The 24384-nt window shown below is 53.5% G+C and overlaps 1 protein-coding gene across 6 annotated transcripts in view; it reads right to left on the bottom strand.

Annotated features, from left to right (window-relative positions):
* Positions 1–24384, bottom strand: part of SNED1 (sushi, nidogen and EGF like domains 1) — an 87045-nt gene that overhangs the window by 28883 nt on the left and 33778 nt on the right. For 5 of the 6 annotated variants that reach the window (XR_005241188.2, XR_005241190.2, XM_007966961.3 and 2 more), the window contains exons 4-21: positions 23994–24156; positions 22143–22268; positions 21749–21862; positions 18905–19018; positions 18680–18793; positions 10433–10558; positions 10107–10211; positions 9737–9850; positions 8946–9062; positions 7021–7137; positions 6723–6839; positions 6412–6525; positions 5980–6153; positions 3446–3559; positions 2649–2762; positions 2224–2337; positions 1470–1583; positions 833–1129 (exon numbers count right to left, since the gene is read on the bottom strand). Coding sequence is in view for 3 of the 6 variants with exons in the window: in XM_007966961.3 (XP_007965152.3) it covers positions 833–1129; positions 1470–1583; positions 2224–2337; positions 2649–2762; positions 3446–3559; positions 5980–6153; positions 6412–6525; positions 6723–6839; positions 7021–7137; positions 8946–9062; positions 9737–9850; positions 10107–10211; positions 10433–10558; positions 18680–18793; positions 18905–19018; positions 21749–21862; positions 22143–22268; positions 23994–24156 (2368 nt within the window). In the remaining 3 variants the exon portion in view is untranslated. The remainder of the gene's footprint in view (positions 1–832; positions 1130–1469; positions 1584–2223; positions 2338–2648; positions 2763–3445; positions 3560–5979; positions 6154–6411; positions 6526–6722; positions 6840–7020; positions 7138–8945; positions 9063–9736; positions 9851–10106; positions 10212–10432; positions 10559–18679; positions 18794–18904; positions 19019–21748; positions 21863–22142; positions 22269–23993; positions 24157–24384) is intronic. The other variant, XR_005241189.2, reaches the window with a different exon arrangement.

Below are 24384 nucleotides of genomic sequence, written 5' to 3'. Positions count from 1 at the left end.
TGGAGGACCAGCCTCTGCTTTCTATCGGCCCTGCCCCTGTCTGTCCATGGCCGTGTTCCGGGGCTCCCTTCTCCTCCCCGGAATCCCTCCCAGCAGCACACAAGCCAGCTAAGCCCTGACGCCTTCCCTAGAGCGCTCAGCATCTCCTGCTCCCCGACGTGGCAACAACCCCCCAGGCTGTGCACAACCCGGGCCTCCCCTGCTCTCTTGGCGGTTCAGGCTCTCAGGGGGCTCCTCCCTTGGACTCCTCTTCAGGGGTCACATCTGGTCACAGCTTTCGGTGCCAGCTCCAGGTGGAGGCTCTGGGTCTGTCCTTCCATCTAGGGCCTGCCCCATGGCTCTTCCCGATTAGCCACGGATGCCTCTTCTTAGCACATCCCAGTGCCTACATATCCCTGTGAGCAGGTGCCCCTCAAACTCTCCCCAGGCCTTCAGAGCACCCCAGAGTCCCAGCCCATCCAAGCCCACCCCCACGGCCCCTGTCTCCTGCACTAGCTCCTTCCAGGGACCTTTTGGGGAAGCCCCCATTCCTCCCCAGTCCCACTTCCTAGCGCCACGCCGGGGGGTTGTGCTGCTCCCACTCTTGGCTCTATTCTATGCGCCCCGATCCCACGCTTGTATCTTGTGGACCCAAGGCCACTCCCAAACAGCTCTGTCTCCCCAGTGCTCTGTCTGCAGCAGGGCGGTGCCTCCAACCCCCAGCTCGGCTGTCTTGCTGCTGGGAGAACTAGGGAGGTGGACGGCACGACAGCCGCCCTGCAGGTGCCCGGGGCCAGCGCTGCCCTTGAGGGGCAGGGGCTGGGCAGGGACGGCCAGGCTTGGGGATACTCACGCGTGCGGGCCAGCAGCACGGCAGGCCTGCTGATGTCATTCTTGTTGTTAGTGTTGCGCTTGACTGAGAAGACAGAGATGTTGTAGGCCCTGCCGGCCGCCAGGGCCCGGAGCTGGTGCGAGGAGCGGGTCCTGTCCACAAAGTCCGTGCGGCGGTAGGAGCCATCGGAGGAGACGTAGGTGACCGCGTAGCCATCAAGCATCTGCCTCGCGGCTGGGCCGTCGGGCGGGTTCCAGGAGATGGAGACCCCACTCTCCTCCACTCTCTCCATCTTGAGGGCCGTCGGTGGGAAGAGCTCTTCAGGGTTTGGGTCAAAACAAGGGGAGGGGACTGGTCAGCTGTCAACCATGCACGCCTGGCTCCCATCGGCGGCTCAGCCGGGTCCAGCTCTTGGGCCTAACACAGCCATCACTGGCAGAGTCCTTCTTTGTCCCCGCCACGTACCTCCAGGAGGGTCACACTTTTGCATGTGTGACAGTGTTTCAAGCCCACCGGGGGATTTTATCCCCTCCCTGTTCCTCAGGGAAGGGGCCTGGACAAGCAGCGGCCAGATGCTCTGCCCTTGGGGACCGCTGGGCCCTCTGGGGTGAGGGGACCCCCTCATGGCTCCCTCACTAGGGGTGCCCTCGCCACCCACCTTTGGCACAGTCCTTGCCCGTGTAGCCCACTTTGCAGGTGCAGCTGTGGGAGCCGTTGCTGGCCAGGCAATAGCCACGGCCCCCACAGGGGCTGGAGAAGCAGGGGTCGCTCGCTGAGGGAAGAAAAAGCAGCAGTGTGTGTTGGGGTATGGCCAGGGGCCCCCGCTCCAGCCGCGCCCTTGTTCCTGGGGCACTGGGTCGCTCCTGTGTGGGTGTGGAGGGGAGGGGGGCACAGGACAGCTACTGCCTCCCTTCGGTTCTGTCACCTCCACTGCCCTGCGGGGTCCAACCCAGCAGCCTCTCCACCCTCCACAGCTGAGTGCCGTCAGCTGGACTGGCTGAGGGGAGGAGACACTGGACCGGGACAGGCCAGGTCACCACCCCAGTGACAGTCCTGCTTGAGGAGGGGATGTCAGTGGTCAGGGAGGCCTCATCAGGAGGTATCCCACTGGGGGTTGATTAGGGAGAACGTTCCAGAGAGAAACACAGCGATGGGCCGGACCTGGGTGTGCAATGAGCTTGGCCTGTCCGAGGGCAGCAGGGCCTGTGTGTGATGTGAGGCCCCACCCCTGGGCGTGTCCCTGGGTGAAGAGGGGTGTCGGGGGGTGGGGTGAGCACAGGAGATGGGAATGTTTAGAAGGCACCATCATGGGACCAAGGGAGACAGGCAGAGGGCCACTGGCCTGCGGCCTGAGAAGGGGCCTTCCCAGGTGGTGGGCAGAGCGCGGGGAGCAGGCGGGCCTGCCGCCCTACCTGTCTCGCAGTGGTAGCCGAAGAAGCCCTCTGGGCAAACGCACAGGTAGGCCCCGCCGCCACTCTCACACCGGCCTCCGTGCTGGCAGGGGCTGGAGTCGCAGGCGTCCACCTCTGGAGAACACCCAGAGAGTGGGCCCAAGCCGCAAGGGGGGAGTCTGGGGGAGGGAGGAGAGGACAGCGGGAAGAAGGGAAAGGAGGAGTCTAGGGGCAGAGGCCAGGAAAGAGGGGCATTGGGCAGGTGCCTCCCCTCAGCCCTCCCCAGCACCCTCACCTCCACCCCTCCCTCCCAAAGTGGCTGCAGCCCTGGGGGTCCCTCTCCCCAGGTGGTCTGCCCAGTAGGGAATGTGGGGATGCTCCACCTCCTCTCTGATCTTCCAGAGGCCCAGGCTCTGCATGTGGGGCCCACTGGAGGGAGCCCCTACCTGTCTCACAGTGGACTCCAACGAAGCCTGCAGGGCACTGGCAGACATAGGCCCCTGGGAGGTTCCTGCAGGAGCCTCCATTTCTGCAGAGGTGAGCTCGGCACTCATCCCTCTCTGCACAGAGAAGGGGTGTCAAGGGTGTTGCTGGCTTAGGTCTGAGGTGCCTACGTGCCCCCAGGATTCTGTGCATTCCCCGGGGGCTTTGGTCACCCCTTCCCCAACTGGGAGTAACTACTCGGGACATGTGCGCTTTCTTCCATCAGCCCCACACCCGCCCCTCCTCGGGAGGCATGCCACCTCCACTGCCTGCTGGCAAAGCCCCACCTCCAGGCCACGCCTTCTTCCAGGCCACTCTGCAATGGGAGGCTCCCCAAGGCCACGACTGGGCACGGCTCCCGGGGCCCTGCCCTCCCTGGAGCCTGCATTTCTTTCTCAGGCTTAAGAGCCCTAGCAAGGTACAAGTGTGTACAGGGCTCACAGGGCAGGCCTCCCCTCCCTCTACTGGCTGGCAGCACCGACCAGGCGTCAGAGGCTGTGACCTGCCCTCTGCAACACCCACCTTCTCTGAGCCCTGAGCCCAGGCCAGCACTTCTCAGCTGGGCTCTCAGTCTCCCCTGGGGAGGTGCAGGAAGGGATGTTTGTAAATCTTCGTCTTGGATGTCAGAGCTGGCAGGGGCCCAAGAGAGCATGCAGTGGCCACCCCAGCCATCCAGAGACCTCTCTGGGGGACCCACTGCCTCAGGCACATGGCCAGCGTGCTGGAGCTGCCACCCCAGCAGGGCCAGGGCCCCTCTTACCCAGCTCGCAGTGGGTGCCCTCGTAGCCTGTGCTGCAGAGGCACAGGTACCCAGCGACGTGGTCCTGGCAAGAGCCCCCATGCAGGCACGGCTGAGACCGGCACTCATCAATTTCTGAGAGGAGAGAGTCCGAGAGTAAAGCAATGTGGCCACAATTAAGCCAAATTAAGATGCACATAAACTAGTTATGAGGGGCCAGACAGAATTCGATGATACATCAGTGCTTGGAAAGGCCAGAGACCAGGGCTGGATATCCTTGGAGTCAGGGCAGGGCAGTGGGCCTGGGGCTCAGTGCCTGGCTGTGCCTATGAAGTGACAGGGCAGGCTCACAACCACCCCAGGGCTCATGGAAGACGCTGTGGGACTTAATTCCAGTGGTTCAAGCCGACAGGACAAAGGTCTCACGGGTTTGGCAGAAAATGTCTCATGCCCCATCTTGCCATTTCAATGTATAATAGTCACCTATGAAACCAGTACCTCTGGGACCAGTCTTAGTTCTAAACGGTTCACCACAGGTTTCTTTTAAAGTGGGAGTTGTGCTCCTGAATTTAAATGTTTATTTTTTTAAAGTTTAATTTCATGCTTAAAAAGTAAATAAACAGTAATGACTTAGTGACATCTGGGACTAGCATCCACCCTGGCAGCCAGAATGGTGAATGGGCTCATCTGATCATGCACCCTCCTCTTCCCCTGTGATAAATATTTCTGGGTTTATCATTTCCTTGTCTTTTAAAAATTAGGTTTTCTGGCAGCAAAATAATTAAAATTAGCTTAAAAAGTTTTATAAATTGCCTAAACAATAATGAACGTGTTTTTGTTATTTAGGAACTTTATTCATAGTACATCATGATATATATTGTCTTCCCTCAGCATTATATGCAGAAGAGAACTCCACATCACAGGTCACTGTGGTTCATAGATTTTCACTACCGAGTAACATTCCACAGTGTGGTTACATCATACTTCACCCATTCTCACTGGCTGGGTCTTTGGGTTGGTTCTAGACTTTTTTCCTTTTTTTTTTTTTTTTTGAGACGGAGTTTCGCTCTTGTTGCCCAGGCTGGAGTGCAGTGGCATGATTGTGGCTCACTACAACCTCCGCCTCCCGGGTTCAAGCGATTCTCCTGTCTCAGCTTCCCAAGTAGCTGGGACTACAGGTGCCCGCCACCATGCCCGGCTAATTTTTATATTTTTAGTAGAGATGGGGTTTCACTATGTTGGCCAGGCTGGTCTCGAACTCCTGACTTTATTAGGTGTTTCAAAGAACTAATTTTGGCTTGTCTTTTCTTTTGTATCTTTGATCTCTACTTCATTAATTATGGCTTTTACCTTTATTCCTCTTTCCTTCTACTTTTTTCAGCATCATTTGGTATTTTTCTTCCTAACTGCTGAAGTCAGATATTTAATTAATCAAGTTTGAAATTTTTTTCTTTTCTAACATTGGTATTAATGTCAGTTTCCCCGGCTAATTTTTAAAAATTTTGTAGAGATGAGGTCTCCCTATGTTGCCTTTGCTGGTCTTGAACTCTTGTGTTAAAATCTGTCTTCTGCAATTCTGCTTCCAATCGTACATATTTTCTGGACTTTTATTATTGTTTTTTGAGACAATCGTACTTTTCAGGTATCTTGATATCCTGGCTGGTTGCTCATATTCTCTGAGGATATCGGCTTTTCATCTGGCAACATATAGGAGGGGAAGTAGCACTGGGAAGGGGGTCGTCTCCAAGACAGACAGGAGCTCACCCTGGGGCTTAAAGCCCAGAAGGAAAGGATGCTTGAAGCCAGGTGTTCCCAGAACCCTTCACCTGAGTGAGGCCACGCAGGTTGGCCTTGGCTTTGTGGGCCATGTGGGGGACAGTGATGTGCTTATGTGCCCCACTCAAATCTGGGTGCTGTCACCCACTATTCCTAAGCTTGTTTTAAAATCCTTACTTCATAAAACTAGCTCACATCACATAGACTTTCTGATGGACAGTTTGGACTCCTCTGGTGTAATGTGATGCACCTATAGGGTGTTAATGGCCCTACTTCTCCAGGGGCTTCGGTCAGGGGGACCTTGTCTCTAGGCTGTGCACCCCCAGCTCCCAAGCCAGACCAGGGTGGGGCCTCGGTGGCAATGCACTCCTCAAATGGCTGTAGGGGTTAGGGGGATCTTGCTTTGATTCCATAAGTCTCCAAGGGGCCAGGAGTAGGAGGTGGGTCCTGAACCTCTTTAGGACTCTGCCCCTGGGCTACCTCTTGGCCTCAACTACTGCATCTGCAGAGTAGGTATTTGGGTGTTTGACCCCCTGCTCCGGGCTGCTCTGAGGACAGGGAAGCCTTTAGTGAATGGCCCAGAGCAAAGTTGACTGTGATCATCACCTCTGTCACCCCACGGTCCATATTCACAGACAGGAGACTGAGGGGAGAAGGGGCAAGACCAGGTCAGAGCTGGGCATCCTTGCTTGGGCCTGCAGCCTCTGTGCTCCTCCACATGGGCAGGGCGAGGAGGGTGTGGGCCCCACCTGCCCCACCCCAAGGGCCCGCAGAATCACCAAGGCACTGCGGAGGCTCACTCCAGACACCATGTGGCTGACAGACCCGGATGCGGCTGGGGGCGCTCAGGCTGTAGCCGCGGTCACATGCATATAGGGCCACCGCGCCCAGCCGCGTGCCATTGAAGCGCAGTGTGGCGTGCTTCACCTCCTCTGGGGGGCCGCAGTCCACCTCTGCAAGGCACAGCAGCCTGTCTTGCACAGTCCTGTGCCTTCCCGGCCCCTCCCCATCGCTCTGCCCTCTGCCCAACCCGGCTGCAGGGCCCAGAGACGTCCTGCTCCCACACTGCCCTTCGCCAGGGAAAGGTGCCTTGACTTCTGGGGCCTGGTTGCTGTGATATGTGTTTCCCTCTTCCCATCCCTGCCCTGCTCAGCTCTGCAGGAAGTAGCAAGAAATCCCATGCTCCCCACTTGGCCCCCCGGCCCTCTCACCTGCCTGGCACCGGCGTCCCGTGTACCCTGCTTGGCAGTGGCAGAAGAAATCCGTGCCTCGGTCCTCGCAGGTGCCCCCATTCACACACGGGCTCCGGAAGCAGGGGGAGGGGGCTGCCAGAACGCAGGAGGGTCCTGGCCACTATGTCTTCCCTGAAGGCTCGGGACTGCATGGGGCATCCTGCCTCCTGCGCCCAGCTCCACCTCCTGCGCCTCCAGGGCCTGGACCAGCCCTGCCCACGGGCCTGTTTTCACATCTGCAGAGAGGGTTCACCCCTGGCCGCCCTGGTCTGGCCTCCCACCCACCTTACCTATCTCGCAGTGCCGCCCGGAGAAGCCTGGGGGACAGTCACATTTGTATTTGCCAATGTAGTGGAAGCAGGTGCCGCCGTTGTGACAGGGGCCAGAGGCGCATGAGTCTGGCTTCCCTGGAAGCAGAAGCCAGGTCAAGGGTTGTAGCCCACCGCCCCTCCCAGGTTCCCCAACATCCCAGAGCTGGGGCCTCTTCATGAGAAGCAGACCCACAGCTGGCAGGGAGGGTGCAGCAGGGGCCCCAGCTCAGGGCTGGCCCGTTGCTCCTGCCCTCCCCCCTGCCCCTGGGGGCCGCACCGATCTCACAGTGCCTCCCGGTGAAGCGGTAGGGGCAGCTGCAGTGGTACTCGCCGCCTGCCTCCTTGCACGTGCCCCCGTTCCGGCAGGGCCCGGAGCTGCATAGGTGTGGCCGGGCTGTGTAGAAGGACAGAGAGACAGATGAACGGGGCCAGGCTGCTGGCTCCACAGAGCCACTATACCCTCCTGGCATCTTCTCAGTCCTCTGGTGCTGGTGGGGCCTGGCAGGCCGGGCCTGCTTCTTGACTGAGCCCTGGGGCCCGGCTGCAGAGGGGACCAAGCAGGTCCACACACATGGGGGAGACTGGGGTGGGGCTCGCAGGCCGGAGACCCCAACTCAGCCTCAGGTGGGCCCTTTGCTCGCCTGTCCTCTTCTCTGCCCAGGCTCTGGCAATGGCTGGGTCCTCCCTGTGGAGAACCGGCCCGGCCACTGCTGCAGGTGCAGCACTTCTCCCTCCTGCACACAGGTATTCCCCGTCTGACAGGAAGTGGCTGAGTCTCATCCGCCATGACATCAGGGTCCCCAGCAGTCAATCTGGATTTATGTGTGTTCCATACCTGCATTGGCATTGCCACATTTTCTCTGGGTCCTAACAGTTCCTGGGCCCCCAAGGGACTCAGACGCTAAGCATGTATTTAAAGGCATCTGCTAAACCAGCACATCTATCCTGCCACCTTGCCAATCACCCTGTCAAAGGGCCAGCAAGGAACTCCGAATCCTTGGACACCTGGGTTCTGAGCGGCAGGAGGGGCCTGCCCCACTGTGCTCACTTCTCTCCCACCAACCCTTACCCCCAGGGGCCTCCCAAGCTGCACGTCCAAGCTCTGGCTGCCCCACCCCTGAGGACAGCCATCCCTGTCCCTTCTGTACTCCCTTTGGGGTCAGAGGTGTCCACATTGGTGGCCCGTGTGCTCACGGAAGCTGGGACCCTGGGGGAGGGCTGTGCAGTTCCCGGGGTGGGCACAGAACCATTGGGGCAGGGACACTGGGTACTGGCAGTCTGGCCTAGTGAGATGTCAGCTTTGGTAGGACACCCCTTGGGTGCAGTGGACTTCATGTCACTGGCAGGTGTGAGCTGGAGTAGGGCCAGAGTCAGCTCTGGGCAGGGCCCACACAGGGCCTCAGGGTGGTCCTAGGAGTGTGTTGAGAGAGAAAGACCTTGTCAGAGCTTGCAAAGAACCAAGCAGTTGGGGTCTTCTCTTTGGAAACCTGTTCTACCTCTGCTGCAGGGATTGGGGGAGCCACGGGGTCCAGGGCTCAGACTTCAGGGTCTTTCCCTCAGGGACAAGAAACAGAGCAGGGGAGGGGCCATGGGAGGCTCCACACCAGTCCAGGCTACGGGGGTGCCTGGGGCCAAGCCCCCGGAGACGGTGCCAGGCCGCTCTGGGGTCAGGCAGCCCCCTCTGGGCACTGGCCACTGAGATGCCAAACAGGTCTGGGGGTCACTGATGGGAGTCCTAACTGTTGCTTCAAACTGCATGGAAGGGACAGTCCTGGGTGGGGCCTGGCAGGGACAGCTACGCCTGCAATGTGCTTACGGAAGGACACTTCTACTCTCAAGCGGCTAAATGTAATAAAATTCGACATTGTTCATGCTGAATTAGATTGAGCAAAATCCTAAGGAAATTTTTAAAATAAAATTTAATATAATGATTCTAAAACCTATTTGTAAAAATGCTGAGAAGGCAATGAAGCCTATCTTGAGAAGAGCAAGGTAAGGACCAGCAGGCCTGGCACTGGTGCAGATCAGAACCGTCCCGACAGTGAGGTGCTCGCCTCCAAACACACAGAACAGAGCAGCACATCAGGCAGGGCTATAGAGGAGGTCAGCCATTCGCGAAACGAAGACAGAGACCGCAGAAGCGGAACCGCGGCCCGCGGGCGCTCTCCAGGGTGCTGACGCCGGCGCCCCTGCCCGCCATACCTTTCTCACAGTGCTTGCCGTGGAAACCGCGCGGGCACTCGCAGATGTAGGAGTCGTCATGGGCATCGCAGGAGCCTCCGTTGAAGCAGGGGTCCGAGTCGCAGGGTGATGGCAAGGCTGGGGGCGGGGGCAGAGGGTGGTCCTGGAGCTTATGCCGCATCCGTGCAGGCAGCAAGAGGCTGGCGGGCCACCTTGCCTGCCAGGGTTACCCTGACATCCTGTCTGGAACCAAGGCCACTTAAAATACACTCTGTGGGCATCTTGGTTCCTCAGAGTGGGCTCTAAGGCCCCTCCCTGGAATTTCTCTTTTTCTCAATTTTAGCAGAACTCACCCTTCCCTATTTTACGAGGTAGGACTGAGCTGTGATACAGAAACGCCTTCCTGTCATCACTGCCAGCATCACATCATTATTCTATATAATCATACATGATGCAAGCGATTAACCATCTATACACTAACAAACATATAGTGACACATTTAATTACACGTGCCTAATTATGTATGCATTAAATATTTTAATAGCTTGTGTTGGGGCTTTAGGGAAGATACCACACGGTGCTTGCACACTTGCAGAAGTGCTTTTCCACCTGTGAGCTTACTCCACTGGGGCAGAGGAGATGTCCAGCCCCATATTACAGGAAGGCTATTGAGAGAGGCTCCCCCAGGCGCCAGCTCTCCTGAGAGTCAGAAGGGAAGCAGGGACTCTGGCCTGTGCCTGCCTCACCCACCACTTTCTCCCTGGCTTCTGTTCGGGCCCCCAGCCCAGCAGGCTCGTCCCTGCGCTACTCACGGTGGCTGGCATTGTGGTCGGTGTGGCACACGCAGAGGTAGCTCCCACCGTGCTCCATGCAGTAGCCGCCGTCTGGGCACTGTGTGTTCATGTTGCAGGGCATGGCTGTGATTTCTGGAGAGAAAGGAGGAAGCCCCATCCCACATTCCGCATGTCTTCTGGCAGACCTCGAGTCCTTGTCAAGGATGGGGCTTCCCAAGACCCAGGGGCCCCAACAGGTTCAGGCACTCTTGTGGCCAGGCCCTCCTGGGGTGGGCGTAGAACCAATGGTTGGCAGTCCGGACCTGTGGACCCCAGCCCAAGCCACCATTCATTTCCCGGTTATGAGGATGCTCAGGGACAGGGCAGGAAGGGTGCCCTCGGCACCTACCGAATTCACAGAGAAGCCCAAAGAATCCCGGGGGGCACTGGCAGAGGGTGGTGTTGGCGCCCAGGCATCTGCCTCCGTTACGGCACTCACAGTCATCGGGGACTCCTGCCACGGAGAGAGGGAGGAGCCTCCCATGTGGGGGCGCAGAAAGATGGCACCCTCGCTCCAGACCCTACCCTGCTCCTGACCAACTTCCCATACAGACTGCAGTGTATGCACACTCACACGTTTCTTCTCAGGGTGTTTCCTGCATGCACCCACAGGAGGGCCCTCCCTGGGTCTCCTGCCCCAGCCCTAAAACGGCAGCCCTTGCAGCCCAGACGCACTCTGCCTGCAGTCCAGGCCCATGAAGCCTTCGGGGCACTCGCACACGTAGCCCTGGTCCGCATCCACACAGGTGCCCCCATTGTGGCAAGGGGCCGAGAGGCAGGCGTCGGGCACTGGGTGGTCTCCTGCAAGAAGAACAGCGGTGACCAGCGGCCAAGCAGGGAGTGTGGGGAGAGTGGTCTCCCCGCCCAGCTCCAATGGCACATTTGGGTTTTCACCTCTGTTCTCATTCCCAAGTGGAACTGAAGCCAGAAGCTTATTTCTGGAAATGGATTTGTAGCCGTGCTGCACCCCGTGGAGCTTAGCATCTCCCAGCTCCTTCGTTGGACAGAACAAGAAGCACCAGAGAAACCCCAGGATTGGACAGAACAAGAAGCACCAGAGAAGCCACCCAGGATTGGACAGAACAAGAAGCACCAGAGAAGCCACCCAGGATTGGACAGAATAAGAAGCACCAGAGAAGCCACCCAGGATTGGACAGAACAAGAAGCACCAGAGAAACCACCCAGAATTGGACAGAACAAGAAGCACCAGAGAAGTCACCCAGGATTGGACAGAACAAGAAGCACCAGAGAAACCACCCAGGATTGGACAGAACAAGAAGCACCAGAGAAGTCACCCAGGATTGGACAGAACAAGAAGCACCAGAGAAGCCACCCAGGATTGGACAGAACAAGAAGCACCAGAGAAACCACCCAGGATTGGACAGAACAAGAAGCACCAGAGAAGCCACCCAGGATTGGACAGAACAAGAAGCACCAGAGAAGCCACCCAGGATTGGACAGAACAAGAAGCACCAGAGAAGCCACCCAGGATTGGACAGAACAAGAAGCACCAGAGAAGCCACCCAGGATTGGACAGAACAAGAAGCACCAGAGAAACCACCCAGGATTGGACAGAACAAGAAGCACCAGAGAAGCCACCCAGGATTGGACAGAACAAGAAGCACCAGAGAAGCCACCCAGGATTGGACAGAACAAGAAGCACCAGAGAAGATGTCCTGTCGACATGTTCTATGAACCACTGAGAGGGGAGTGAATCTCCACCAATAATTATGGACCTATTTCTCCTTGCAGTTCAGTCAGCTTTTGCTTCATGTGAATAGGTGTTAATAGGTACAAGTATATCTAGAGTTATGTCTTCTGGATGAATTGACCCCTTTATCATTATAAAAGATCCCTCCTAATTCCCAGCAGTATTCCCTATTCTGAAGTTTAATTTATTTGATATTAATGTAGCCACTGCAGCAGCATTATCTTGATTAGTGTTTACCTATTATTATTATTATTATTATTATTATTATTATTATTATTTTGAGACAGAGTCTCGCTTTCTTGCCAGGCTGGAGTGCAGTGGCACAATCTCGGCTCACTGCAACCTCCAACTCCCAGGTTCAAGCAATTCTCCTGCCTCAGCCTCCCGAGTAGCTGGGATTACAAGCACGCCCTACCACACCCAGCTAATGTTTGTATTTTCAGTAGAGACGGGGTTTCACCATGTTGACCAGGATGGTCTTGATCTCCTGACCTCATGATCTGCCCGCCTTGGCCTCCCAAAGTGCTGGGATTACAGGGGTGAACCACCACGCCAGCTACTTTTTGGTTTTTAAAAGATGTTCAATTTCTTCATATGCTTTCAAAATGTGTCTCTGCAAATTAGTATACAGTAAAATTGACTTTTGTTCACTATACCTCTATGAATTTTAACACATATATAGATTGGTTTAACCCCCACCACAATCAGGATGCAGGACATTCCATCTCCCTAAAAGGCTTCTTTGGTCTATCTCTTCAGAGTCGCAGAGCTCCTGTTACCCCTCAGTCCCTGGCAACTACTGATTTGTTCATCACTATAGTTTTGTTTTAGGAAGAATGCCATTTATGGAACCATACAGGATATAATCTTTGAGACTGGTTTCTTTCAGCATAATGCCTCTGAGATCCATCTAAGTTGTTGTATGTATCTATAATTGATTCTTTTTATGACTGAGTAGTATTCCCCTGTACAGAGGTTCCATAATTTGTCTATCCATTCACCCAGAGAAGGGTATTTGGGTTTTGGAGTTTGGTGATTATAAATAGAAATAATATAACCATTTGTATATGGATTTGTATGTGAACATAAGTTTTCATCTCTTTAGAGTTAATACCAAGGAGTGGGATTGCTGGGTCATATTACAAGCATATACTTAACCTTATAAAAAAACCTGCCAAACTGTTTTCAGAGTGGCTGAACCATTTTGCCTTTCCACTAAAAATGTGTGAGAGTTCCAGTTGCTCTGTATTTACACCAGGTCAGTATTTTTTTTTTAGACATTCTACTGGGTTTGTTGTGATTTCTTGTAGTGGCTTTTATTTGCATTTCACTAATGGCTGATATTAATGACAAGAATATTTTTCCATCCGTTTATTCACCTCCATATATATATCTTTTGTGGCCAAGTGTCCGTTCAAGTCTTTCGTCCATTTTAAAAATTGGGTTGTTCGTTTTCTCGCAGTTGAGATTTGAGAATTCTTGATGTATTCTGATCACAAGTCCTTTGTTGGGTATGAGTTTTGCAAATGTTTTCTCCTGGTCTGTAGCTTGTCTTTTTATTCTGTTAACCGTGTCTTTTACAAAGCAAAAGTTTTAAATTTTGATGAAGTCTAATTTATCTGTTTTTTAAAAATAAATCATGCTTTTGCTGTCTTATCATCTAAGAATACTTTGCTTAAGACCAGGTCATAAAGATTTTTTTTTTGCCCATGTTTTCTTCTAAAAATATTATAGTTTTATGTTTTTCCATTTAGGTCTATGATCCATTCTGAGTTAATCATTGTATAAAGTGTGAGGTTTAAGTTGAGGTTATATATATATATAAATATACACACACACACATGGATATCTAATTGTTTCAATCCCATTTGTTGAAAAGATTATCCTTTCTCCATTGGATTTAAATCATTTAAAAAAATTAATTGGCCATATTTGTTTGGGTTTAATTCTGAATTTCCTCTCCTGTTTCATTGATCCATGTGTCAGCTCCTTTGCCAGTATCACACTGAATTGATCACTGTGGCTTTACAGTAAATCTTAATACTCAGTAATGTGATTCCTCAAAATTTATTCTTCATCAAAACTGTCTTGGTTTTCTAAATTCTTTTTCTTTCCATACAAATTTTAGAAGCAGTTTGTCTACATTCACAAAATATTCTGCTGAGACCTCTGTTGGAATCATGTTAAATCTGTAAATCAATTTAGAGAGCACTGCCATATTTACTATGTTGAGTCTTCTAATCCATGAACATGGTATGTCTCTCCATTTACTTGATCTTGATTTCTTTCATCAGCACTTTGTAGTTTTTCAGCATACAAATTCTCTAACGTTTTATTAGATTTATACTAAAGTCTTTCAACTTTAGAGGTTTACTGACAATACCATTATAAATTGTATTGTCAAATTATGAATGGTATTGTCAATAAAATTTTAGATCAGATTATACAGATTCTGCCAACTTAGGGGAGCTCAGGAGTTCATAAATAATTTTATGGAGTTGCTGTCCCAAGATTCACCCTCCACAGTTTCCCCAGTACTTTCCAGTTTTCTGGGGCTACCTTTTTCAGTCCTCTGGCAAAAATGTTGGGGCTTTTACTTCCTTACCGTGCCACTTTTATAATGATGGCATTCATGGCTGGGACCAACTAATGGGATGACAGAGAAAGGGAAAAACAACAGGAAAGGGAAAAACAATACCCAACCCCTTTGAAACCACAGCACCTCCAACTGGAGAGGAAGGTTTCTTCCCTCGCAGTTTAAAGACACTTGAGGACTCCCCAACTTCTGCACTGTCAGCCCTGCTTCTTAAGCTGGACTAGAGGGCTTCTCCTGGAGCACTCTTTTTGTCCATGTGGATGCTTACTTCTGGTTCTGAGGTGGCTTTGAGTCCAGGCTGGGGGGATACCGAAGCAAAAAACAAACAATGGTAAACTCACCACTGGTTTGGTGGCACTTCAAAGCTTGGTCTTCTTCCCCAATCCACCTGCTACTATTGACTTTTCAGAGTCCTCTGATAGCTACTCCATGCATTCTGTCCAGGATTGTAGCTGTATTCAGTGGGGGAGAGACAGGGGTAGACTGTGCTTACTCTACCTTTCTCAGAACAGAAACCCATTCTATTACTTTACAATTATCTGTGTCTTTATACTTAGAGTGGGTTCTTGTGATGGCGTATAGTTGGGTATTGCTTTTCAATTCAAGCTGACAATCTTTGCCTTTTAATTTGTATGTTTACTCATTTTAATTTTAATGTAACTACCAATATGACTAGATTGAACCTATCATCTTGCTTTTGGTTTTCACTTGTCCCACTTCTTTCTTTTTTTCCTCTCTTCCTGCCTTCTGGATTGAGTATTTTTAGGATTCAATTTCTATCTCCACAATTGGTTTATTGGCTATAATTCTTTATTATTTTCACTTGTTGTTTTGGGTTTACAATGTGTATCTTTTACTTACACAGCCTACCTTCAAACAACATTATACCACTTTATATAATATAGGGACCTTACAATATTATACTTCCATTTCTTCCTATCTTTTACATTGGAGTTGGTAAACTATAACCCACAGACCAAATTTTACCTGCCATCAATTTTTTAAAGTACAGTTTTATTGGAACACAGCCACACCTATTCATTTATGTATTGTCTATGGCTGGCTGCTTTCACATGACAATGGCAGAGTTGAATTGTGATAGAGACCATATGGCTCAAAAAGCCAAAAGTATTTACTATCTGGCCCTTTACAGAAAAAGTTTGCACACCTTGGTTTTTGTTATTGGAGTCATCTATTTTATTTCTGCATATGTTATAAGCTTTATTATTTTATTTTAAAAATTATCTTTAAAGGGATTAAAAAGTCTTCAACCTACATATTTATCATTTTTAACAATCTTCATTCTTTTGCATAGATCCAGATTTTCCCTTGGTACCAGTTTTTTTTTTCTTCTGTCTAAATAATTTCATTTAACATTTTCTTGTAATGCAGGTATGCTGGTGATGAATACTTTTCATTTTTGTTTGTGTAAAAAAGTCTTTATTTCAGCTTAACTTTTGAAATGTAGTTTTGCTGGTAATACACTACAGTATGTTGATGGTTTTTTTCTTTCACTACTTTAAAGGTGTTACTCCAGTGTCTCCTGGTTTGCATTGTTGTCGATGAGAAGTCTGTTGTCATTCTTGTTTCTCTGTATGTAATGTGGCTTTTTCCTCTGGCTGTTTTTGAGATTTTTCATCATTGGTTTTCAGCAATTTGATTATGGTTTGACTTTGTGTGGTTTTCTTCATGCTTTTCTTGGAAATGTGGGTTTCAGTTTTCATCAAATTTGGAAAGCGTTTGCGTATTATTTCTTCACATACTTTTTCTGTCACACTCCTTTCCACACCCATCTCCATCCTCCTTCGCAGACTCCAGATACGTGGATCCTATTACCCTAATACCGTTCTGCATGCTGCTGAAGATCTCTTCTTTTTCTTTTAGTCTTATTCTCTCTGTGATGCATCTTGAATTGTTCTGTTTCACTCTTCAGGTTCATTGATCTTTCCTTCTGCAATATCTAACCTGCTGTAAATACTATTCAGTGTATTTTAAAAACTCAGATAGGGAGGCCGAGACGGGCGGATCATGAGGTCAGGAGATTGAGACCAGCCTGGCTAACACAGTGAAACCCCGTCTCTACTAAAAAATACAAAAAAACTAGCCGGGCGAGGTGGTGGGTGCCTGTAGTCCCAGCTACTCGGGTGGCTGAGGCAGGAGAATGGCGTGAACCTGGGAGGCGGAGCTTGCAGTGAGCCGAGATCCGGCCACTGCACCCCAGCCTGGGCGACAGAGCGAGACTCCATCTCAAAAAACAAAAAACAAGAAAACAAAATAAATAAATAAATAAATAAATAAATAAAAACTCAGATATATTTTTCATCTCTGCAAGTTTTAAAAAATACCTTCTACTTCTTATTAGGTTTTTTCCCTCTCAACAATTTTGATTATAGGAGTATATTCATAATAGATAATTAAACATTTGTATCTGCTAATTCTATCATTGCCTGTTTCTATTGATCTATTTTTCTTCTGGCTGTGAGTTACATTTTACTTCTTTGTAGACCTGATAATTTTTGACTGGGTATTTTGGAGTTCTGGATTCTGTTACATTACTGATATACTCCTGTTAAGGAGTATAGGATTTCATTCTGGCACATGGTTAAATGACTTAGGATCAGTTTGATCCTTTTAAGCTTTCTTTAAGATTTGTTAGGGCAGGTCGACATTAATCTTATTTCAGCACTACTAAAGTGACACCCCACTGAGGACTCTATGCAATAGATTACCAGCCCTGTTTGAGCTCCAGGAACTGTCTGACTTACTGCTTTCTAGTGGTTCTTTCCATAGCCTTGCGGATTTCATCCTGAGTCTGATGATACTGAGCCAAAATTCAGGGAGGTCTCCTCTTGATCTCATGTTCCCTCCTGCCTCAGGAGCACCATCCTGTAGCCACTGAACTAGGATCTTCATCTCCTCAATTCAGAGGGACTGCTGGACTCTCAGTTCCTCCTCCCAGCACAGTGGCCTGGAAACTACCCCAGGCAGAATCTGGGGCAATTGTAGGGCTCACCTCATTTGATTCCTTTTTCTCAGGGATGACAGGCTTGTGCTGTCTGTTGTCCAATGGCTGAACAAGGCGTTTCACAAATTTTGTCTGTTTTTCCAGGTGATGACAGTGAGAAGGAAATTCCAAGAGCAGTTAATTCTTGTTGGCTAGAATCAGAAGACTAGAAACTCTTTTTTGTAGTCTTCAGTTTGTGGCCAACTTCCTGTCAGACCTGATTAGACTGTCAGCATCTGCGCCTTGTAATACAGTCAGTCAGCCCTTACATTAGCACAAGTGTCAGTCTGTTGTTTCTTTCTTCTTCTTTTTTTTTTTTTGAGACAGAGTCTCCACTCATTCTGTCGCGCAGGCTGGAGTGCATTGGTGTGATCTCAGCTCACTGCAACCTCTGCCTCCTGCTGGGTTCAAGCAATTCTCCAGCCTCAACCTCCCGAGTAGCTGGGACTACAGGTGTGCACCACCACGTCTGGCTAACTTTTGTATTTTTAGTACAGATGGGGTTTCACCATGTTGGCCAGGCGTTCTTGAACTCCTGACCTCAAGTGATCCACCCGCCTCGGCCTCCCAAAGTGCCCAAAGTGCTGGGATTACAGGCATGAACCACCGCACCCAGCCAGTCTGTTTCTTATTATTCACGTCTACTTGCATTATTATTCTGTACGAAACACGGTTTATTTGCAAAAATCTTTTGAAACCCCTTGTTTCCTGACATGAATTTAGGGAAATACACTGATATTTAGATAACAATCTGGGCAAAGTGAGCTGTGACATGGAACAGTGACTGTAAAGCAGCCAAATAGGTGAGGCTGCCTCCTCCTGCTCCTGCTCTGCAGAGCACCACCCTCCCCTCAGGACACACCCTGGCCTCCCATGCCCTCGGCAAAGACTGATGGAGGGCCCACGACCCTCTGTGTCTTATGGGTAAAACAGAATTCCCTCCTTAATTTTTAAAATAAAAATAACCTGAATAGTTTGTCTTTATCATCTCCCTGGAGAGAAGCAGCACCTGCTGCGTCCATAGAGGTCGGCACAGTGGGGTGAGCCTCTGGAGGCAGGTGCAACAATCAGACAGGAAAGCCATTTTTATACTGTGGGCTGTAATCTCCAGTTGGCCTTTTAATTCCTCTAACAAGTCACAACTAGCAGTTAAACAATACAAAATAGAATAGAAAATAGTGAAAGGTCAGTTTTCTTTCTGATTCCCATTACTTTCCCTTGTGTGCTGAGGGTTCTAGAGTAGGAAAGGAAGATGTTAAAAAGTTGAGTCACCCAGGCTGGAAGAAGAGCCTTGGGAACTTTGTCATCCCTCCCGGCACTTCACAGCTGGAAACCAAGGCCCAGAGAGGGGAAGGGGTTGCTCAGCCTCACACAGCACCTTGGAGGCAGCATCCATCTTTTGCTTCCTATTTTTCCTGCAGTTGGTGGCTGAGGATCCAGGCTGAGCGGGAAGCGCCGGGGAGTGGGAAGCGGGCAGAGGCATCCCCCCACCCCATAGGCAGGTGTGAGGTGAGTCAGACGGTGAGGCAGGAAGGGGAAAGTGGCTATGGTGGTATTCACGGCACAAGGCCACCATCAGCCATGGCGGGCTCCAGGCACTTGGCCAGTTACCTGTCTCACAGTGAAGTCCCTTGAAGGGCTCTGCACACAAGCAGGTGTAATTCCCCACTAGGTCAACACAAGAGCCTCCGTTCAGGCAGGGGTCAGGGCTGCAGTCGTCCACATCTGAGGGGCAGCAGAGGTGGGGGCTTTGCTTGAGCCAGGCCATGACCACCCTGTGCCCAGCACCTGGCCACAGGCAGGAGCCCCTCTCCAACCCGAAGCCAGGCCACTCACCCGTCTCGCAAGCTGCTCCAGTGTATCCAGCCTGGCACACACACACCGCAGAGCCGTTCTCCACCTGGCACTGGCCACCATTTTGACACTCTTTGGTGTCACAGGGAGATTGGGCTAGAGTGAAGAGGTGTAGACAGGATGATGGACTCCCAGCTATGGTTACCTGATGGGACAGAAACCCCTGGGACGTACACTGAGCCCCATCCCCGACGGGCCTGCAGGGCAGGGGGGCCTGGCAGGCAGGTTTCTGAGGGGGCAACAGGCAAGGAAGAGGCCAGGCCTGGCCAGACAGTCCTGACTGGCCACCTGAAGCTCCATCTGAACTAGGTCTAATTCAGCAAACCTGGGATGGAGGGAGGAGTGTATATGCTGGGCAGGGGCAAATGGGAGTGCACGGAACCCACTCCCACTCTCGGGGGACAGTCCCTCCCTAGGTAGCTCTTATTCCAAGCAGACTGTGACAAGAGCTGTTGTTGAGGATGCAGGCTGTGACTGAGCCTGGAAGGGTGTGCAGCACCCACGGTGTAGGAGTGGCCCCTGGGGCGAGAGGCTGGGTGGGGCAGGCAATGGCCTGTGCAGGAACAGCCAGGGCAAAGGGACTCCGGTCCCCTGTTACTGAGTGGGAGTGAGCTAGGGGAGACCACCCTCTGCCCTGCCTCCTTATCGGATGCTGGCCCTCCTTGAGCCCAGAGTACCTGGCCCAGGTATCCCAGGTCTCTCCTTTGCCCCCAGGCAGCAGAGCCAGAAGCAGGGGGTAGCCACATCCGCTGTCTTACTGACAGCTCATACCCAAACAAACTCAGAAACCAGAATGATAGCCAGAACGTGTGTCCCTCCCTGGAGTCATGGGGGAATGGTGGGGCCCTCTCCTTGGCACAGGAAAGAGACAGGAGGGCCTGACCACTCCCCCAGGAGGTGTGAAAGCCCTTTGGTGGCTGAGGGGACATGGTGATCCCTGTCTCCCTGACCCCAACTCCAGTAGGTGGAGCAGAACGTACGCCCTTGCCTGTAGTTGTGGGTGCCCTTGCTGTTATGAGCTCTGGGGGCCAAGGTGGCTTCTGAGACCAGGGAGCCTCTGTGGGGGGTCGCAGGGGGGAAGGCTTGTACCCAAGGCTTGTGCCACAGCTGCACTGAAAGCCAAGGCTCAGGGCTCAAGGCCATGTACATAACTGACATGCTGCAGAGCCAAGACCTGAACCAGCCTCCTGGCACCAAGCCCCAACCCCTCTTAGGGGACCTCACCAGGCTGTACGTCACAGAGGGGCTCCTGGAGCCTGGGGCATAGCCAAGGAGCAGCCTGTTCCTGGGAAGCTCTGCCCAGTCACCCTTGGGGACCCTCATCATAGGCCTGGGTCCTCCTGCAGCCAGGCCCCCGGCCAGCACCGCACAGGGAGAGCACTGAGCGAGAGGAAGAAGACCCTGCCGGCCTCCCTGGCCTTTACCAAGGGGACAGAAGCCTGCAGGGCTGAGTCTGCCATGGCATCAACACCACAGAAGCCTGACTCCCACCCGTCTCACGTCAAGAACATGTGGGCAAGCAGGGCAGGAGTTTCTGGATGAAGAAAGGCTCCTTTGCATGGAGCTTGCTCCAACAGTGGCTGTGGGAAGACAGTGGCAGGGGCGGGGAGCAAGGGATAACTGGGGTCACTGTGTTGTCACCCATGTGTGATCTGTAAACACACTGGCAAGCCCATCTCGCCAGGTGGGAATTGTGCTTTGCTCCTTTGGACCTTGAAGTCACATTTCCATTGCATTCCTGCAGAATTTGATTCTAATGTACTTTTAGGTGCAAAAGTCCCTTACTGCCACTCAACTGTAGTTCTCTCCAGTACAAATATGTGTAAACACTGGAATGAAATACTTTAAAAAACTCCCCATGACCATAAATATCTGATAAGAATTGTTTTTTCTAGACTGAGATATTGATATAGTCACTATTTGAACACACTGATCTAAACAATCTATTACATGTTTTTATAAGCGATTGTCACACAGGACATGCACACCTAGCTGAGCCGGGTGGGGAGCAGCAGGTCACGGTGCTTTGATTTTAGGGGCTCCCTTTGCAAAGCTCCCTGAGCAGAGCCCTATGGTGAGACGGAGAGCAGGAATGGGGGGGGGGGTGTCCACCTTTCTTTACCCGGTGGGTGAAGGGCATGGGTGAGGGGTCCAAAGAGGTGCTGTTGGAAGGGCAGTAAGTAGAGGCCGACTCTGATGACAGCTGCTTCAAAAGAGCTGGGCTCTGAACTGGGAGGGCAAGCAGAGGTTTGGGAGCAGCAATGAGGATGGAGAGGGACTCCAGGCCCCACCTAGGCTGTGAGACCCCCTTTCCCTAAAGGCGGGGGCAGGAGAGAAACAGCATCCAGGAGCAGCTGGAGGGAGCGGCAGGGACCGTGTGGCTGTGCCCTTCCCGCCCCACAGCCAGCCCATCTGACCCCAGAAGCACTGCACCTTCTCCTCAAGCTGGTCCTGGGCTGAGAGGGGGTCTGACGGCACCCCCCCACAACTCCCTGATGGGCTCTCATCCAGGCCCTGGTGGCTGTCTGGCCCTGACCTTGGCCTGGTTTGGGACCTGGGCACTGGCCTGTTCTGAGGCCTCATCCCTGGTCCAAATGCCATGGCCTAGGAAGCCTGTGTGACTGGTCATGGCTCCTGCCCCCTCCCAGATATGGGCCCTTCCCTGGGCATCCGGGCTCCTCCACTCCCCGAGGGTGGCCTCTCTGGGCTGTCCGCCTTGCAGCACGCGCAGCTGCCAGAACTTCCTAGACCTCAGCCTTGTCCAGCTGTGTCTTCCGCTATCCTGCACCCAGCAGGGCCACGGGGGCCAGCGTGAGTTCCTCTTACCTGTCTCACAGGTGGGTCCCCCAAAGCCGGCTGGGCACTGGCAGCGGAAGCTGTTGACGCCGTGAGTGCAGGTCCCGCCGTTCTGACAGGGCTGGGAGGCACATTCGTTCACGTCTGAAACATGGGCAGGCTGAGGCCTCAGCGGCAGGAACCCGGTTGAGGAGTTTCCTCCAAGGCCTCGGGTTGGGCCGGGGACGGAGGAGCAAGCCCGCGATTGGCTCAGAGAGGGCAGCAGCTGCACCCGCCTGTGGTGCTCACCCCAGGGGACCATGGCGTTTGCTCCCCAGCGGTCCCCTAAGCAAGTCACCCACACCCTGGGGACAGAGACCCCTGGGCGCTCAGGGCCGCTGGCGGAGCCTACAGCGTTCCTCCTGAGCCCAGCGCAGCCACTCACCCAGGTGGCACCTCCGCCCCGTGAAGCCCGAGAGGCAGGAGCAGGTGTAGGAGGGGTTGCCCGTGACACAGTCGTCGATGCACTTGCCACCGTTGAGGCAGGGGCGCAGGGTCAGGCACACGGAGGCTGCAGACACAGGGAGGGGCTGGAGCCTCAGCCGCCGCTTCTAACTCTGCAGGAGAACCACTCCCATCCGCATCTCCCTTCCCTCCCCTGACCCAGAAGGTTGGTCTCTGGGTGTCTGGGTGACCGCAGCAAAGCAGCCAGGTTTCAGGTTTCACGTTAGGTCGGAGCAGGGGAGCAGGGGCGGTGCTGGTGCTGTCCGCGTGGCCTCCGGAATGTGGCTTCGTGTGGGGCGGACTCCCTGGAGCGCCTCACACCAGCACCCTCCTGCTCCGTCCATCCCTCCCAGCGCTCCTGGCGCCCCTCCCGGGTTTCTGGCCTGGAAAACCTGCGGCTGGCGCTCAGCCGTCACGTCGACGTTTCTGGGACAAGGAAGGCCACGCAGGGGGTGCGGCCGGGGGCTGCAGGAGGGCTGTGTCCCGCTCTGGGGCCGGGGGTGGCAGCTCCTGGGCTCCCCGCCCCTTCAGCCCGACTCCCTAAGCTCAGATGCAAGCGGGGCCTGTTCGCGCCCCCGTGTGCGGGTGGCTCGGGCTCCTCGGGTCTCCGCGGCGGCGCCACCTGCAGCCCTCAAATGGCTCTTCCCGTCTGCGCCTGCATCTTTCCTCTTCCCACGATGCGCGCGGTGCTCTCCCCACTGCCTGGCGCGCCTCTACCCCCCACCCCCTCCCCGTGACGTGCCTCCAGCCCCCACCCCTACTACGCCCCACCTCCAACCCCGTGGCACACCTGCACCCCCCACCCCGTGGTACACCCCCAACTCCCACACTCTCTACCCCTCACCCCCCACCCCGTGGCGCGCCTGCACCCCGCTTCCGCCCCGACAGTGGTGCGCCCACATCTGCTACCCCCGTCGTGTCCTCTGGGGACTCAGTGTTGTGGAGAAGCAGCCCCTCTCCCCTCTGGGTAGCCTAGATGCTGGCAGCTGGGAGGTGAGTCTGGGGCAGGTCCCAGCGGGAGCCTCACTGTGGCCCAAGGCTTGGCAGGGCTTGTGAGGCGCAGCCCCCTTGGAGCCGATCAGTTGCTTGCCCTGGCCCCATGTGTAAACAGTGATTTCCAAGGCTCTTTGGCTCCTGAGGCCGCACGCACAGCAGCAGGGCTGGGGCTACGATCCACCGCTCTGCTGCCACCCTGGCTGTTCCCACAGACCATGTGCCCACCCCTGGGAGGGACACCCACCCCCTCCATTTGTGCACTCTGGGCTGGAAGGACCCCTGGAACTCCCCTGTAGATGTGATGCTTGAATTTGTCAAGCAGACACCAAATCCCACCAAGCAGCAAGCCCACTGGCAGAAATGAGGACCTGGGTGGTGAGGACCTGCCCATGGGTGGCCCTGAGGGTCAGAGACCACATGCTTCCCCTCCCCCAGCCCAGGCAGGAGGCCGGGTGGGAATGAGGGGAGAGTACAGACCTCATGGTCCCAGGGAGAGGCGTCCCTGGGCTCCTCCTCCCCTGAGGACCCACAACTCTTTACCCCTGAAACCCACAGTCTCCAGAGAGTTCCCTCCAACCCAGAGCAGTGTGTGTGGGGGTCTTCTCTAGGGGAAGCTGAGGCTCCAGGACCAGCCAGGCCTTCCTTAGTTTCACATGCCTGAGATGGGCTGGGCTGGAGACCCAAGGGCCCCTACTCTCCCAGTCAGCATCCAGCCCCCTTCCTCTCCACCTCTCCTTTGCCATCAATCCCCTTCCTCAGCCCGCTCCCACCCCAAGCTGCTCCTCTGTCCTCTTACTTGTATGGCCGCAGCCCCCCACGCGCACCTGGGCATCATCGATTCTGAACGCCCAGCGCCCGGGCACACCCACGTTGGTGGTGGTCTCCACCTCGGCCATGTCTGCCGTGCGCGAGCCGGGGATACTGAAGTAACGCTGTCCATCGCCCGCATTGAAGCCAGCCTGGGGGTGGGGCGGGGGCAGAGTGAGAGAGGCCAGTTCCCCAGGTCTATAGAGGGAGGGGTTTCCCTGCCCCCACCATGTTCCTGCCAGGGTTGGCAACCTCCCAGCCAAGTCCTGACCTCAGCCAACCATTCCTGGGATCCAAGGAGAGGGTTGGCCCTGGCTCCCCAGCCCAATCCTCCAGCAGCTCACCTCTGGGCTCCTGGGCCTCCCCTGGGGCCAGGGGCA

Source organism: Chlorocebus sabaeus, chromosome 10 (assembly GCF_047675955.1).
Source record: "Chlorocebus sabaeus isolate Y175 chromosome 10, mChlSab1.0.hap1, whole genome shotgun sequence".
Lineage (NCBI taxonomy): Eukaryota > Metazoa > Chordata > Mammalia > Primates > Cercopithecidae > Chlorocebus > Chlorocebus sabaeus.
This window is presented reverse-complemented; position numbering and strand designations above follow the sequence as displayed.